The following is an 18,359-nucleotide window of genomic DNA, read 5'->3' on the forward strand; positions in this document are numbered from 1 at the left end:
CGTAAATGGTCTATGGAATTTAATCCTGATAAATGCGAAATCATAAGAATCTTTAAAAAAAATAAACAAATATCATCTTTCCATATAAATTACATAATCAAGAACTAAAAACCACAGAAAATGCTAAATATCTTGGGATTACTATTAGTGATGACTTTAGTTGGAAGAAACATATTGAATTTACATCTTCAAAAGCTAGTAACACCCTCAGATTTATAAAAAATGAAATGTACAATGTAATAACCGTAATATCAAAGAAACTGCCTACAAAACATACGTTCGCCCACAACTAGAATACTGTAACACCATATAGCATCCATGGCAGAAAAACTTAACATATGAAATAGAAAAGGTACAAAGAGCTGCAGCCAGATATGTTATGAATGACTAGCTACTCATACCAAAGCAGAGTAACATCAATGCTTGAAACTCTTAAATGGCAGACATTAGAACAAAGAAGAATACATGCATCTTTAATTACGTTGTATAAAATATCACACAACCTCGTCTCTGTAGGTCATAACCACCTGACAACCTCTAGAAATTTTAACTTTATCATTCCATCTTCAAGAACACAATATCACATGAACTCCTTCTTTCCCCGCACAATCAGATACTGGAACGCCTTACCTTATAACACAAAGGACAGTGTGAACCTTCAGTGCTTCACATCTGACCTAGATTCGTATATGTACTAATGTCATCATCCTGTTTTTATTTTTAACAAGCTGTATATATTACTGCTCTCACTCTTTTAACAACATGAATATCATGTATCATGTAACATAGCAACATGCTTTTAACAACTGCCTCGACCTCCCACTTATGATGATGATCAGAGATTGATTATTTGGAGTATCTCCGTAGATGTAGATATTCACATCTTTTTGAGTTGTTTACTTGAAAATGAAAGTAGGGTGTTTATTCTGCGGACAGTTTTTTTCGTTTTCTTGAAGCAAATGTATAGATACAATGTGGAAAACAGGTCTACGACGGAGTGAAAATCTAGAAACTGCAACAAAAAAGTTCTAAAGTAGCAGAATTTTATATAAAACAAAGAACAATTTCTTTTATTGGTATATAGCCTAAAGGCATACAGACACTAAATAGAAATATGGCGCGAAAAAAAATGGTAGTAATGGCGGACACAAATAGTCCTCAGTTTTTTTGCTCTGTAGAGCTATTTTCCTTATTTTCTTTGCAATTTTTTGGCTAAAATCACATGACAGATCTATGCTTGACATGTAGGTAGCATTTTCATAATGAAATAACAACATGACAAATTTTTTCATGGAAACTTAGATCATACACCACCAGTATAATTTGGGGTCTGGGGCCTCCGTGGCCGAGTGGTTAAGGTCGCTGACTTCAAATCACTTGCCCCTCATCGATGCGGGTTCGAGCCTCACCCGGGGCGTTGAATTCTTCATGTGAGGAAGCCATCCAGCTGGCTTACGGAAGGTCGGTGGTTCTACCCAGGTGCCCGCTTGTGATGAAATAATGCACGAAGGGGCACCAGGGGTCTTCCTCCACCATCAAAGCTGGAAAGTCGCCATATGACCTATAATTGTGTCGGTGCGACGTTAAACCCAACACAAAAAAAAAATAATTTGGGGTCTCATTTTTTAGCTGATTTTGCAGTTTGTGTGTTTGACTGATTGAATTATTTTTCTTGCATCAAACATGACCCCCACTTTTCTTTTGATTTTTAGTTAAAACTGACAATATTCTTCAAGAAAATGTAAGTTACAGAAATTTAAAATGGGTCCTGATGTGTGCTGCGGTCATTGGAAATAGGTCAGTTTTATATAGAATAATGAACAACAACTATTTAGTGTGTTATAACCTAAAGACAGCCAGATTTAGTGGTGTTCAGCCTTTATATCCGAAAACGGTGCATCGTCGAAATTACCTCATATCGTAATTACATGGTGGCGCGGGTTACAAATTGAGATGTCAAAAGATCCTGAGGCTGAGAGAAAATTGTCAGATATAGCTTACATGATAGGTTCTGTCGCTACCAGAGTTAAAACATGCTCATTTTCTCCAGTGGTTATGAAAGGATGTAATGGAGGGAGCTCGGTGTCATTTTCAAGAGCATGGATAAGCGTAGAAAAAAAGGCCACAAAATTTTCTCTCGTAAATTACGGACTACCAGCTGCCTTTCTTTATGAGGATGGTCTCCGCTGTCTTTTAAATACAATGCTTGAAGGGAAAACAGAAGAAAACAATGTGAAGAAAAGGGCACTAGATTGTATAAAGAAATTTATTTTTGAAGACCTCAGTAAGTTCCTAGAATAATTTTGTATTTGGGTGTAAAGTATGTGCTAGGTACTGGTATGCGACCACCAAATCTGGACGACCACAAACCAGGCTGGATGTGTAAACGCTTGATTTTTATGCTCCCTAAAGGGCGAACATATCTACTATCTAGTATTAGTAATTGCCGCTATGTCTGTCCATCTGACAGATGATCTGTCCAAATAATTTGATGTCAAAAGTTATTCTGAGATATTTTCGTGATAGCTCATAATCCATTTCTTTACGTCAAAACCCATAACGACCTTTTCTGTGGTGAAATTAGATTTACTTCATTTAGCAGGCTGGTAACATTGCCCGATCGGGCTTTCAACATAAAAACTAACATTTCTTGAAAAATAATGAAGATATTTCTTTCAAACTTGGCCCATTTATTACGCATAACATATGATGCATATTAAGATAGAACTATTTTTGTTGCCTTCAGTTTTGGTAGAATTACTTCCCTTTTTCAGATTTTAATGATGCATAATTTTTGAAGTCCAAAACAAATATGTTTTAATGCAATGTTTAAAACAGAAAAGGGTTCAATGGATTTCTATTGCTCCAAACTTGTGCGCCAATACCTTTATTCTATATATTTAGGGTTAATACTTTGTTTCTAGTGCAGATGTATGAACAATTTTTTCACAACTAACATTTTTTCTATAATGTTGTAAGTGAAAGCACAATAAATGTATACATTCGTGTACTAGCGCAATAATTTAGAGCATTTGAAAGCTATTGAACCCTTTTTTGTTTTAAACTTAGCATTAAAACATATGTTTTTTGGACTTTAAAAATTATGCGTCATAAAAATCTGAGAAGGGGAAATAATTCTACCAAAACAGAAGGCGACCAAGTTATTTTTATTTAAATTTGTATCATTTGTAATTCTTAATAAATGGACCAAGTCTGAAGAAAATATCTTCATTATTTTTCAAGAAATGTTAGTTTTTATGTTGAAAGCCCGATCGGGCAATGTAACCAGTCTGTTTAGGTAAAAACACGATCAGGCAATATATTAATTTTACAGGATGAAAATGTAAAACAAAATAAAACTGAATCATTTTATTGTTTAAAAAGTAAAACCTGTTAATAAAGCGTAAACACTATAACAGGGCTTAAGCTAGGCTAAGATTTTAGGGAGAAGTCACTTCTCCCTCAGCTAAGGTTAGGGAGAAATGAGAGATTTTAGGGAGAAGTGGCGAGATTTTAGGGAAAATGGGAAAGATTTTAGCACCATGACATGCAAGTTGAAAAAGGAACTAATTATGCTTAATATAAGTTACTATTTTTATTATTTCCTGTCTTTGTTTATTAATTTTAAGTAAATAACAAATTCACTGAAAATGTCACTGATTCTGCTTTCTTATCATTTTAAACTTTGTGAATCTAATGTGCTTAAACTGCAAATTCAAGTTTTTTTTCACTCTTGCAATGATTGCCCAAACCAAGAAAACTATTTAAATATAAAAACAATTTAAAAAAGTTAATTCCATATCAGCAAGAAATAATTAAATCAAGCTCCCAGTACTGCACTCAAAGTCAGTCTCTTTAGATAACAAGTGTGTGAATTAAATACATGTCAATAGCAGTGACATCACTATGACATCACACAGAATACACATCTTCTTTGATCTGCTGGTGTCTCTTTGATATGCTGGTGTCGGCACACATTAAAAGAAACAGTTTTCAAACAGGTTTAACCCAGTTTCTGATGGCAGGTGTCAAAAATTTGCCTAAATTTCAGTTATGTTATTTTATTCACAGAAAGTGTCAGTGATAATATGTTTCTAAAGTTTGGGTTTTGAAAAATACGAGTGGATTTAAGGAAATTACTCGAGCTGGTCACGGTAAGATACTTTCTAAAGATCAAAAAAGAATGTGTAAGCTTATGTAATATAAATGATCCCTACTGCTTTGTTTATCAACAGTCAGCTTACAAAACAAGTGTCACCTTTGCACTTCTCCTTAATCTGAAGTAGGCGGAGCTTAAATTATGCTTTCGTGTATTCCAGTCAAGTGTCAACAGGCCGATAGCGGATAACTGGAGGTGTGTGGATAAAAAAATCGGGTGACTTGAATTTCGCTTTGATGTTAGATTTGAGCGAAGTTGGGAGCTACAAAGCGACTATTTCGCTCAAGTTGCTCCCCAGCTCAAGCCCTGTATGATTCAGTATGTTTCAGTTTGGCTACCTCGCTGTATTTACACGTCCGCCATTACACTCAGTACACGCTTACAGTGATGTTGGTCGTTATCGATCACGTGACATGAATCAGGACCATGTAAAATTTGTGTAAATTTCAGGTTGTGTTGTTTAAAACAGTGACAAACTCGTGTTTTGCCGTTTATTCACATAAACATCAATTGAATGGAAGGAAAAAATGGATGTTCTTCCAGGTATCTGAAATTTTCACTAAAATTTTTGTTTTTTAATAGTTAAAATGTGATTTAAAAATCGCCGCCTCTCCGCCCAGAAATCGTCCCAGAAGGCTCAAACAGAAAAGGTACTTTCTAAGAAGCTGTATTTTTCAATTGATCTTAATGAAATTTGGTCAGAATGATTGCCTTGATAAAATCTATGTCAAGTTGGAATATGGGTCATCTTGGATTAAAAACTAGTTCACTAGGTCAAATCAAAGAAAAAGACTTGTGAATGTAATAGAGGCTGTATTTTTCAGTTGATCTTCATAAAATTATGTCAGAACGATTGCCTTGATAAAATCTAGGTTGAGTTTGAATATGGGTCATCTGCGATCAAAAACAAGGTCACTAGGTCAAATCAAAAATAAAACTTGTGCATGCAATAGAGACTGTATTTTTCAATTGGTCTTCATGAAATTTTGTCAGAATGATTGCCTTGATAAAATCTAGGTCAAGTTCGAATATGGGTTATCTAGGATCAGAACGAGGTTACTAGGTCATTTCTAAGAAAATACTTTTGAACTCAAGAGACCACATTTTTGGTCCAATCTTAATGAAAATTTGCCAGAATATTTGTTTCCATGAAATCACTAGGTCAAACATGTTTACACTGTTACGGTGTGTTTTTCAGGTGAGCGACCTAGGGCCATCTTGGCCCTCTTGTTTAAGGTTGATTTTGGGGCCGAATTTTGGCCCCATCCCAATTGCAATAATTTGCTAATTTTTCCAATTTTGAGGTTTAAATTTCCTAAAACTCTGGCAAAAAATACCAATTTTGTGGTAATCTTAATTTTCAGGTTTACAATTATACTAGCTATTTTAGTTTCCATTTTACTTCTTATTCCTTTAATATATTTAATTGAGTTAACACTGTTTCTATGTTAATTGAATAACAACACCTGTACACGATCACATTTAATCAAGCTCACCAATTTTCACCAGAAAGGAAAATATGCTGAGCAATTATAAGTAAATATTATACAAAGAAAGTCACTGAAAAGTATACTGCTGACAACCAAAAGCTGGCTAGCTTCTGCTTTGTCAATAATATAAGTGCCTGAGATAACGTCTCAGGATTCGGTAAGATCAGCGAACACTGATGACGAATTTAACACATCCTCGGGTGATAAAACACTGAACACAAGTTAGTGAAGGCTTTAGTGACCGTTGAGTGTCTGAGAGTCTTTCACTGAAGAGATACTAGAAAAAATTTAATAGACACTTTCAAAAGACAAACAAAAGTTGACTTGTAATGTGACACAACAATAACAATACTGAAATAAAGGTTGTATCAGGGGAAAATATTAGCAGTCGCCCAGTGCGACCAAAAAAATCGGCTGGGCGCCTAAAAATCGCGAGTTAGGGGCCCAGGAGGTGACCAGGGTGAAAAAAATATAATTCGGTGTTTTTAGCTCACCTGTCACAAAGTGACAAGGTGAGCTTTTGTGATCGCGTGGTGTCCGTCGTCCGTCCGTGCGTCCGTCCGTAAACTTTTGCTTGTGACCACTCTAGAGGTCACATTTTTCATGGGATCTTTATGAAAGTTGGTCAGAATGTTCATCTTGATGATATCTAGGTCAAGTTCGAAACTGGGTCACGTGCCGGTAAAAACTAGGTCAGTAGATCTAAAAATAGAAAAACCTTGTGACCTCTCTAGAAGCCATATATTTCACAAGATCTTCATGAAAATTGGTCAGAATGTTCATCTTGATGATTTCTAGGTCAAGTTCGAAACTGGGTCACGTGCCATCAAAAACTAGGTCAGTAGGTCTAAAAATAGAAAAACCTTGTGACCTCTCTAGAGGCCATATATTTCACAAGATCTTCATGAAAATTGGTCAGAACGTTCACCTTGATGATATCTAGGTCAAGTTCGAAACTGGGTCACGTGCCATCTAAAACTAGGTCAGTAGGTCAAATAATAGAAAAACCTTGTGACCTCTCTAGAGGTCATATTTTTCATGGGATCTGCATGAAAGTTGGTCAGAATGTTCATCTTGATGATATCTAGGTCAAGTTCGAAACTGGGTCACGTGCCGGTAAAAACTAGGTCAGTAGATCTAAAAATAGAAAAACCTTGTGACCTCTCTAGAGGCCATATATTTCACAAGATCTTCATGAAAATTGGTCAGAATATTCACCTTGATGATTTCTAGGTCAAGTTCGAAACTGGGTCACGTGCCTTCAAAAACTAGGTCAGTAGGTCTAAAAATAGAAAAACCTTGTGACCTCTCTAGAGGCCATATATTTCACAAGATCTTCATGAAAATTGGTCAGAACGTTCACCTTGATGATATCTAGGTCAAGTTCGAAACTGGGTCACGTGCCTTCAAAAACTAGGTCAGTAGGTCAAATAATAGAAAAACCTTGTGACCTCTGTAGAGGTCATATTTTTAATGGGATCTGCATGAAAATTGGTCGGAATGTTCATCTTGATGATATCTAGGTCAAGTTCGAAACTGGGTCACGTGCGGTCCTAAACTAGGTCAGTAGGTCAAATAATAGAAAATCCTTGTGACCTCCCTAGAGGCCATATTTTTCTATGGATCTTCATGAAAATTGGTCAGAATGTTCACCTTGATGATATCAAAATCAAATTTGAAACTGGGTCACGTGCGGTCCAAAACTAGGTCATTAGGTCAAATGATAGAAAAACCTTGTGACCTCTCTAGAGGTCATATTTGTCATGGGATCTGCATGAAATTTAGTCAGAATGTTCAACTTGATGATATCTAGGTCAAGTTCGAAACTGGGTCACGTGCGATCAAAAACTAGGTCAGTAGATCAAATAATAGAAAATCCTTGTGACCTCTCTAGAGGTCATATTTTTCATGGGATCTGCATGAAAATTGGTCAAAATGTTCATCTTGATGATATCTAGGTCAAGTTCGAAGCAGGGTCATGTGCGATCAAAAACTAGGTCAGTAGGTCTAAAAATAGAAAAACCTTGTGACCTCTCTAGAGGCCATACTTGTGAATGGATCTCTTAAAAATTGGTCAGAATGTTCACCTTGATGATATCTAGGTCAAGTTCGAAAGTGGGTCACGTGCCGTCAAAAAGTAGGTCAGTAGGTCAAATAATGAAAAAACCTTGTGACCTCTCTAGAGGTCATATTTTTCATGGGATCTGTATGGAAGTTGGTCTGAATGTTTATCTTGATGATATCTAGGTCAAGTTTGAAACTGGGTCAACTGCGATCAAAAACTAGGTCAGTAGGTCTTGAAATAGAAAAACCTTGTGACCTCTCTAGAGGCCATACCCTTGAATGGATCTTCATGAAAATTGGTCAGAATGTTCACCTTGATGATATCTAGGTCAGGTTTGAAACTGGGTCACGTGCCTTAAAAAACTAGGTCAATAGGTCAATTAATAGAAAAACCTTGTGACCTCTCTAGAGACCATATTTTTCAATGGATCTTCATGAAAATTGGTCAAAATTTATTATCTTGATAATATCTAGGTCAAGTTCAAAACTGGGTCACATGAGCTCAAAAACTAGGTCACTATGTCAAATTATAGAAAAAACGATGTCATACTCAAAACTGGATCATGTGGGAAGAGGTGAGCGATTCAGGACCATCATGGTCCTCTTGTTTTTTGCATCTTTTCATTTTTTCATAGTTCTCTTGGGAACTGAAAGGTCTATAATGAGTCTCCCTGTCTGGTATGTGTTTACGTCTACTGGGAAATGGATTGCAATTAGGGCTGTCATTGATAGGGTCTTAGGCGTATCGACGATACCGATATATCAGAAGACAAATATCGACGATACATCGATATATTGATTATTAAGTTAGATTAACGACGTATTTGTTCATATAATACTATATACCTTCCTGTAAATGCTATTTTAAGTTTTATTGCCTACTTTCCATATTTCTGTTTGATTATGTTGTATTTGTATTTATGAAATAAAAGAAATACATAAAAATTAATAACATCTTTCATTTTTATTTTGCCTTCACTCCTTTTTTGCATTCATCCAAATTTACAACTTTGTGAACTTAAGTTGTTTTTTAGGGTCTGAGTGTTTCTTTGGATAGTTTTTTCTCCCTGTAAAATATCGATTTTTGAAAATGGGAATCGATAATCGATCGACAAAAAAAATCGTTGATACATCGATATCGTTTCTATCGATGACAGCCCTAATTGCAATAGTATGAATCATTCGAAACGTAGTCGACTCCATTTAAAAATGGAGGTCTGTCAAGAGAAAGTCTGTTTTACCGGTCTATACCGGACTCGTTTAAACTGCGACGCCATATGCATGCGGCCCCATGTGCGGCGCAGTGTTTCCTCCCAATGTGGCGCAATATTTGAAGGCGTGATTCGCAAAAGTGGCCATCGTATTTCACTGTTTCACTCATTATTATCTGAACCACAAACTTAATCTACACAACTTGTGTAGAGATGCCGATGAACTGCTTGCTTTTTGGAAAGCTAAAACTTGGTCGAACTTTAGACATACCACGCCGATGTGAGTTATCTTCCTTGTAATGGCGGCGCCCTATGTGTGATGTACGCGAAGCCAGTTTGTCTGAGGAGGAGCCTGAGGTGGTCCAACCTGAGGATGTTTTAGAATCTGTCACTTCCAAAGGGGCACCAGGATCAGACGAGGACTCTGATTATGAGTCCGAGGTGGACAGTGACCTTGATGAGGACACTGTCTTCTCCAGGCTGTTGGGGGACATGAGAAACATTAAAAGTTGAAACAAAAGTTAAACACTGTCACATGTTGAATGGATTTTGAATATGTTTATTTTAACCTGTTGAGTCTTGAAAGGTTTTAATTTAATTTCCATTAAATACAATTGTACAATTACATAAAACAAGCATTAGCTTATATCAATTAATCCCCTGTAAATGTTGATAATTCACTGAAATACATGTACCCGGTTTGTATGAGAGCAACCTGAAATACAATATTTAACTACAGATACCTGACCGTATTAACTGGGCCCCTAACTTTTGGTCTGGGCCCCTAGTTTTTAAAAGTTAGGGGCCCAGGTGGCCCCTGGGTGAAAAAAGTTAATATTTTCCCCTGTTCAGTTCAGTTATTTAAGTTTAATTAATTCACTAAACATACATGTACCCGGTTTGTATGAGAGCAACCTGAAATGCAATATTTAACTACAGATACCTGACCGTATTAACTGGGCCCCTAACTTTTGGTCTGGGCCCCTAGTTTTTAAAAGTTAGGGGACCAGGTGGCCCTGGGTGAAAAAAGTTAATATTTTCCCCTGTTCAGTTCAGTTATTAGATAAGAAAAATAATTGGCACGACGGTCATGCTGATAGACATTTCCTGTTTTGAATCTTCACTAAATGATAGAGGCCATTGATGGGAAGTGCAGTGTCAAAGAACCATAACTCTACTTTACCTTATTTTTGAATTATCTCCCTTTATTATACAAAAGAAGGCTTGTCAGGAACATTACTTGCATTTCAATGAAACTTCACAAAATGATCATGATGATAGAGGCAAAAATCACGCTTAATGATATTTCCCTTGCTTTAATTATCTCCCTTTATTCAGTTTTCTCCTTTTTAGCTCAACTATACGAAGTATAAGGAGAGCTATCCTACTCGCCCCGGTGTCGGCGTCGGCGTCTTTTCGTGTCCCCACCTTGGTTAAAGTTTTGGTGCACTTTCTCTTTTTTCATATTATCTCTGTAATTACTTGATGGATTCGATTCAAACTTGAAATATTTATTCCTCATCATCATCCACATCATCTGACATAAGGGCCATAACTCTGACAACAGTATTTCATGAATTATCCCCCCTTTTCACTTAGATTTTCAGGTTAAAGTTTTGATGCACTTTCACTCTATCTCTGTTATTACTGAATGGATTTGATTCAAACTTAAAATAGTTGTTCAACATCATCACCCACGTCATATGACACAAGGTGCATAACTCTGGCACCATTTTTTCATGAATTATTCCCCCTTTTTACTTAGAATTTCAGGTTAAAGTTTTGATGCACTTTCACTCTACCTCTGTTATTACTGAATGGATTAGATTCAAACTTAAAATAGTTGTTCAGCATCATCACACACATCATATGACACAAGATGCATAACTCCGGCACAATTTTTCATGATTTATTCCCCTTTTTACTTAGAATTTCAGGTTAAAGTTTTATGCACTTTCACTCTATCTTTGTTATTACTGAATGGATCTGATTCAAACTTAAACAATTGTTCAACATTATTACCCTTATCATATGACACAAGGCGCATAACTCAGGGACCAATTTTTCATTAATTATTCCCCCTTTTTACTTAGAATTTTAGGTTAAAGTTTTGATGCACTTTCACTCTGTCTCTGTTATTACTGAATGGATTTGATTCAGACTTAAAATAGTTGTTCAGCATCATCACCCACACTATATGACACAAGCTGCATAACTCTGGCACCAATATTTAAAGAATTATGCCCCTTTTTGCTTAGGATATACTTAAATAGTGTTTTCATACATTTTACCTCTCTTATTACTTTAAGGTGATATTTTTGACATAGACTCAGGCTATTGTGCAATATCTTCATCCACAATTGGAGTCATTAAACACTCCAGTGACAGCTCTAGTTTCCTCAGATGTGCCCAGTTTCACTATCCAGTATTGAAATAGTCGAGCGCGCTGTCTCCTGTGACAGCTCTTGTTATACCCTCCGTTTTGAAGAACTGGGCGTATTTTGGGAACGCCCCTTGCAGGCGGGCGGGGTCCACAGACTTTGTCCGGAGCATATCTTCTTGATGCATGGAGGGTTTTGATGAAACTTGGCACAATTGACTGAATTGTTCACCATCATGAGATGGAGTGTCATGCGTAAGAACTAGGTCCCTAGGTCTAAGGTCAAGGTCACAGAGGTCAAAGGTCAAATTCAAGAATGCCTTTGACCAGAGCATATCTTCTAAATGCATAAAGGGATTTTGATGTAACAATTGTTCATAATCGTGAAACAGATGAGCACAAGAACCAGGTCCCTAGATCTAAGGTCTAGGTCACACAGGTCAAAGGATACAAAACTGAAAACTTTGTCCAGAGCATTTCTTTTTACTGCATGGAGGGATTTTGGTATAACTTGGCACAAATGTTCACCACTATGAGACGGAGTGTGGTGCACAGGAACCAGGTTCCTAGGTGTAAGGTCATGGTCACACTTGGAGGCCAAAGGTCAGATGCAAAAATGACTGTCCGGTGCATTTCTTCTTCATGCATGGAGGGATTTCAATGTAACTTGGCACAATTGTACACCATCATGAGACGGAGTGTCATGCGCAGGTCCCTACTTAATTAGGGCAGTGGATCGTCAGACCAGTGGCGATCCGATCCGATCTGCGAGTCGGGGCTGACGATTCACAGATCGAACCACGGATCACCAGTCACAACTTATAATGATACAAAAATGCAAGACTGTTATATAAGTACCGTTTTCTTTATGGAATCTAAACTTTTCAGTTCTCATAGTGCTCAATTTAATGGTTTTGACTTATGTTTAATGTTTTGCTCATTAATCAAAGTCAGGTTTCGCGGGTGAACTGCTGTAATGTTCAGTCATTCTTGCAGATGAACGATATGACGTCGGGCATTAAGATCCCAATATCTAGTATTAATTTCGGATTTTTTGATAAGGAAACCTTATTTGTTGGAAAGAAGTTTTGTATCTAGCTTTTTATTGAATTTAATTTCTCAAATAATAAATGTTCATCCACTGTTTTGACAGATTTCAAATTAATTTTAGTTCGAAAAAAAAAACGGATGCTAACTCTGCCTAAGATATTTGTTTACATCCGGTTTAGAATCTGACAACGCGTAATCGTCTTAGATGTGCAAAAAATGCATTGAACACATTTAATGTGGCTTTAATTTAGTTTTATTGATATAATTTTACGTATGACATGTATTTATGAAAAAGATCGCGATCCACGATCTCGACAATGACGAATATCCGTACTCGAACTTTTGGTCAAATTCGTGGATATCCGAGTACTCGCATACTCGTTACAGCCCTATTCTTAATAATTGTTAAGAGTTATGGTGCCTTAAGCCTGTCTCACACAGAACACGGTTGGGCACACGGTTCCAATACGGTATACTCGGTTATACACGGGTTGACTGGTACGAGTATTGAGCTCCAACCGTGCCTGGGGATGAGTTGGTACGATTTAGACTCGAATGTAGCACGAGTATGTACGAACAAAGCACGGATATACTCGGTCAAGCAAGGTTTGTCACGGTTGGAACACGATTTGCAAAACGATTTTCATACGATTGTTGTACGGTTCCAAGTACGGTATAGTACGGTCTGTTACGGCCTAGTACGATTAAACACGACTTTTACTCGATTAACTGGACATTTACAGGGTTTACATACGGTCCCACCGACTTTTGTTCGAGTTATGCTCGAATTATCACACATTCGTGTATGTTTTGATATAAATTGACTCGTTTTGATGGCTTGGCTTCATAAATTTTCGAACTTTCAACAGAGAAGTTATTAAAATGGCAGATGACAGAATAAGGGAATTAGAAATCATGATAAGACTGATAGACATTGAGATTATTTTGGCCAGAAGGCGTGAGGGGAGACAAGAACAAGCCAACAGAAGGAGAAGAAGAAGGAGGCAAGTTTGGACAAGAGAATTGCTCAAAAGAAGGGTCATGTTTGGTCAATATGATACTCTGTTACATGAACTAAACAGAGAGAACCCCAGGTGTTACAAAAACTTCCTCCGTGTTGATGCTGACTTTTTTCAGGAGTTTGTGAGACGTGTCGGGCCACAAATAACCAAGAAAACAACCAATTGGAGGTAAACAATAATATCTATTTTTCAGGGAATAGCAACATATCCAATAATAAATCTAAATGTGAGAATTGTAAAACACATGTCGATGATTAATAATTTTTTACTTTTATTTATTTTATTTTCAGAGAGCCATTGGACCCTGGATTGAAGCTTGCAATCACACTCAGACACATGGCCACTGGTGCTACATTCAGAGAGTTGATGTACAGTTTCCGGGTAGCAGACAACACAATCTCAACATTCATACCGACAGTCCTGGAGGCTATAGTCGACACATTCCAAGCCGAAGTTATGCCACCACTTATTGAGCCAGATGAATGGAGGGAAGTCAGTACCAGGTTCAACACCAAGTGGAATTTCCCTCATGCTTGTGGTGCCCTGGATGGCAAGCATATTCCTATCAAGGCCCCACCAAATTCTGGATCACTCTACCACAACTACAAGGGCTTCTTCTCCATGATCCTTCTGGCATTGGCAGATGCCGACTACAAGTTTATATGGGTATCAGTGGCGGAATCTGAATTAAGGGAATTGGTGGAAGGAGGTGAGCTAGGCTTCCCTGATCCAGAGCCACTGCAGGCCTTACGGAAAACCTGCCCTACTTCTTCCTGGGAGACGAAGCATTTACCTTGAGGACATGGATGATGAAACCCTACTCAAGGATGGGCCTTGGCCACGATGAGCGCATATTTAACTACAGGCTGTCTTGTGCCAGAAGGGTGGTGGAGAATGCATTCGGAATATTGGCCAACAAATTTCAATGTCTGTTGAATGCAACAGTTTATAAGAAAACAGAAAGTGTGAAGTCCCTAGTCCTTGCTTGTGTCATGTTGCACAACCTTTTGAGGATACGTTACCCTGGTGTACCAGCCAATGCAGACCATGAGGACCAAAACCATGCCCTAGTACCCGGGGTATGGCGAGAGGAGAGTCAACTAGTGGACGCAGGAGGACATGCTGGCCGCAACGTAGACCACAACCTTGGAAAGCAACAAAGAAACTACCTCAGGGATTACTTCATGTCGGAAGCTGGTTCGGTTCCATGGCAAGAACAGATGATATAATAGACTGGTGACTTTTTCAGTTGATATAGACTAGTAACCTTTGTATATCATTTCATGAATTGATATTGGAATCTAAATGCTCGGACTCATTATACATACAATCATATTTGATTTGCTAGATATCATGATTTGAAAGTTTAGCAGGTTTTTTTTCAAGTCTTCAAAGAGATTTTAATAAATTAGTGTCAAAAGAGTTAAGTAAGTGTTGAATTGCTTTTAAACGTTATACAATAAATAAAATTTAACCTTTTTCCAGTATAAAATATAATCCTGCAAGAACAATCCAAAAGTTCTATGATTGCCATCATATGGTTTAATTCTTTAAATGCCAATGTCGTCTATAGGCATGATTACAAATATGTAAGCCCCAGATTAAACACCGCTTTGAAAAAGCAACGCGTAATCTTGGGATAAAATATTTGTATATACAGTCAGTTTGATGTTCTTTGCTTCTTTATACACAGTTACATTTGCTAGATATCGTGTTTGGAAAGTGTAATAGCACTTTTTGAGCTCAAAGTGGTTTTGATAAGAGTACAGCTTCCTAACTGGACCAAGGGACAAAGTAGTTATTTCTTCAAAGGGAAAAATGAATAATAAGATAAGATGTACCTTTATAAGGGAGCAAATGTTATTTCAAAGAAAATATCTAAGAAAAATAACCACTGCTCGCTTATAAAGGTACATCTTATTTTTTTCTATGGGAACCTTTAATTTTATTTTTGCAAAGTGATAATAATAAAATATTTTAATAATAAGCAGTGCATTTATAATAAAGCCAATCTTATTTCAAAGAAATCTCCCCGTTATAAAAGAACTACTTCCTAAATATTTTATAATATTCAACGAAAAAGAAATACATGTTTTACATTTCAACAATAAACTTTATTTTAAGTTTAACCACTTGAAAAAAAATATGACAATCAAAATCACAACATCAGCATCATGTTTGTCAGCATAATCATTTAAATTTTTTTTAAACAACACAAAATAGTCATTAGACTCCAATGACTGTCTTATAATAATTTCAAATTAAACTCCTTGATTAAAAATCATTTAAAAATTGCCATAATAACAAATTCCCGGAAACAGTTCTTGGTGTCTTGGTTCAGTATGATGTAGTCTCGTCACCGTCCTGAATCATATCCCTCATAAACGAAGACATGTTCTGACTTGCGTCAGCAGGCTGAGTGGTGGGTGTACTGGCCATCTGTGGTGTGCTCACGGTGGGACTTTGGACGGTGGTAGTAGAAAATGAAGGTATTCCTGCAGCAGCAGCAGCACCTGCAATGATACCATCTGTGGTCACTGTGGCTGTTGGGGTGCGACGAACAGTTAGTGTTGCATAGGTAGGGGCTGGTGGTGGACATGAAGATCCAGTAAAATCTGGATAGCAGCCTTGAAGTGTGGTGAAGAAGTGTCGTCTCTCTGTCTCAGTGGTGGGGGGATTCAGTTGCTGTGCGTGGTCCTGGGCATACTGTGGTGGCTGCTGCTGTGCCTGGTGCATTGGGCGTTGAGGGGTCCTGAAGTCCTGGAGGATGGGCTGATGCTGCTGTGCTGGTACAGAGGGAAGCTGCTGGGTGGCAGCTGCTTGGTCTGCTCCTGGAGAGGTCCACATAACGCACGGCGGAGGCAAGGGTTTCGGTCATGAACTGATCCCGGAGAGATGGCGTCATTTTGGCGCATTAGGTGTGTCAGTTGTCTGTGGTGACAGCTGCCGCGTCAGTCCTTTCTTGCCTCAGTTGTCTCAACTCCTGTGTAAACTGTAAAGAAATCAAAACATAGCTATTAAAGTAAGATATTTAAATAACTTTCTCAAATATTTATTACTTAATTTACTCTAAAATTCATTGATTCTAAAATATTTGTTGGTAGATTTATTTAAAAAATATGCCGGACGTAGCCTTGATTTGTCAGTCAGCATTATGCTGCAATATGACTGGCATATATGTGTGTGCCCCGACCCGGGATCGAACTATGGATTACACGGCAAGCGCATTATCCACTGAGCTATGCAGGCCAGTTAATACTTTGGCTACAATATGCGATCGACAATTTATATTTTACATATGTTCAAAGTTGCTGAAAAAATTCTGTGGTTAATAATACTTACAGCTTCCCTCTCTTCTAGCAGATCTGAATCTGAGTGGACTGAAGCTGTAGAAGGTGTAGACGGTGCATCTTCTGGTGCAGCTGGGTCTGAGGCTGGTATGTTCTGTGAGGGTGCATCGCCGTACCGCTTCTTCCTGGCAGCAGTCAACTGCAAAAAGACAAATATCATATTTTATTAACAAAAATCAAACGGGTTGGTTACATACATTATTCTTACAGTTACATTCTTCATTAATAAACAAAATAAAATTTAAAAAAGAACAAATATTTTTAAAAAAATACTCACATCCACACCTTTCCGTACGGGGATCGATGTACAATGCCCCTTAAGGAAGGACATGCTCTCTACCACCCACTGCTGTCGGGCGGTCATCAAGACTGTACCACTGCCACTGGCCGGACGCTTGATCAACTTTGTAAACGCCGTACGCTGCCCAAGATACCATTTGTATAAGTCCTGTCCGGTCAACCCCTCTCCAAGCTGGTTGGCTTTGTCGGCGAACAACTGGTCCCGCTTCTTCGTGTTTTTGTAATCAGCATGCGCCTTGTTGAAAATACTGGGGTTAGCCTGGATCCACTCTATCACATCGACTTCCTCGGCATCGGTGAGTTTTCGGGTGATGCGCTGGATGGTTCTGCAATTAGACAAAAAAAAATTAATAAACTGAATAAACATACTGTTAATTTATTTAAGTTAAAACAATTATAGTACAGTTGTCCATTTGTCAAAAATAATATCTACATACTGAGAATCATTGATATCAATATTTACTCCATGTTACATAGATAAAGATTAAAAATAAATAAATATATAAATAAATAAAAATGTGAAGCAATGTAAAATGTACCTTTGTTTCGAGGGTGCAGCAGTTCCTGGAGGGCCCATTGAGCTGGCATCCGAGTCTGAATCTCTGGGTATCTCGTCAGGTGGTGCCAGCGGGTCCTGCAGCTCATCAGGGTCGACAGGGTCAACAGGTTGAAGTGGTCGGAGGGCCTTGGTGACCCTTTTTGTATTCTCGCTGGGAGAATCTTCCATGGGGATTCTTTTGGGGACCTTCTTCTTTGGAGGCATTATGTAGCAAGTACTCTGTTGTTTCAAGGTGGCAGCAGGTAGTTGTGTTTTCTGTTGTGTTCGAGTGCTGTATGATCATACACGAGCTTTGTACAGACGTAGAGACCGTGTCTGGTCGTACTTGACCATGTATAATTCGTACATGAACCGTATTGGTCGTATGGCGATCGTATGAAACCGTATTGGTCGTATGGCGATCTTATAAAACCGTGTGTACACTCGTGTGAATCGTACGGTGATCGTGTGACATTCGAGTGTTAATCCGGGTGTTAGATGTAGGACTTGGGAACGGTTTCACACAATTCAATACGATTTATATACGATATTGACACGGTTGAGCTCACTCGTGGAGTGGACTTCATGTGCGGTTGTATATACGGTCTCGTACGGTCTCACACGGTCTCTCACGGTCTTGTACGATCGCTAATACGATCATACACGCACATGGCACCCGTGCCAGTTTTTTAAAAGTTTTAAAAATCATACACGGCTTTCACGAATACACTCGAATGGCCCGAGTGTAACTCGGATAAGGCCACGGTTGATTCGGTTGTATGTACGGTTTACACG

At 38.0% G+C, this 18,359-nt stretch overlaps 1 protein-coding gene across 2 annotated transcripts in view; it reads left to right on the forward strand.

The window, feature by feature from the left end:
- Positions 1-1,923: 1,923 nt before the first annotated feature.
- Positions 1,924-18,359, forward strand: part of LOC123527352 (uncharacterized) — a 43,889-nt gene continuing 27,453 nt past the window's right edge. Inside the window, exon 1 of one of the 2 annotated variants that reach the window (XM_045306738.2) lies at positions 1,924-2,284. In XM_045306738.2, coding sequence (XP_045162673.2) covers positions 1,954-2,284 — 331 coding nt within the window. In that variant the 5' untranslated portion in view covers positions 1,924-1,953. Of the gene's footprint in view, positions 2,285-4,361; positions 4,703-18,359 lie in introns of those variants that run through there. The other variant, XM_053523351.1, reaches the window with a different exon arrangement.

Source organism: Mercenaria mercenaria, chromosome 14, assembly GCF_021730395.1.
Source record: "Mercenaria mercenaria strain notata chromosome 14, MADL_Memer_1, whole genome shotgun sequence".
In the NCBI taxonomy this organism is placed as follows: domain Eukaryota; kingdom Metazoa; phylum Mollusca; class Bivalvia; order Venerida; family Veneridae; genus Mercenaria; species Mercenaria mercenaria.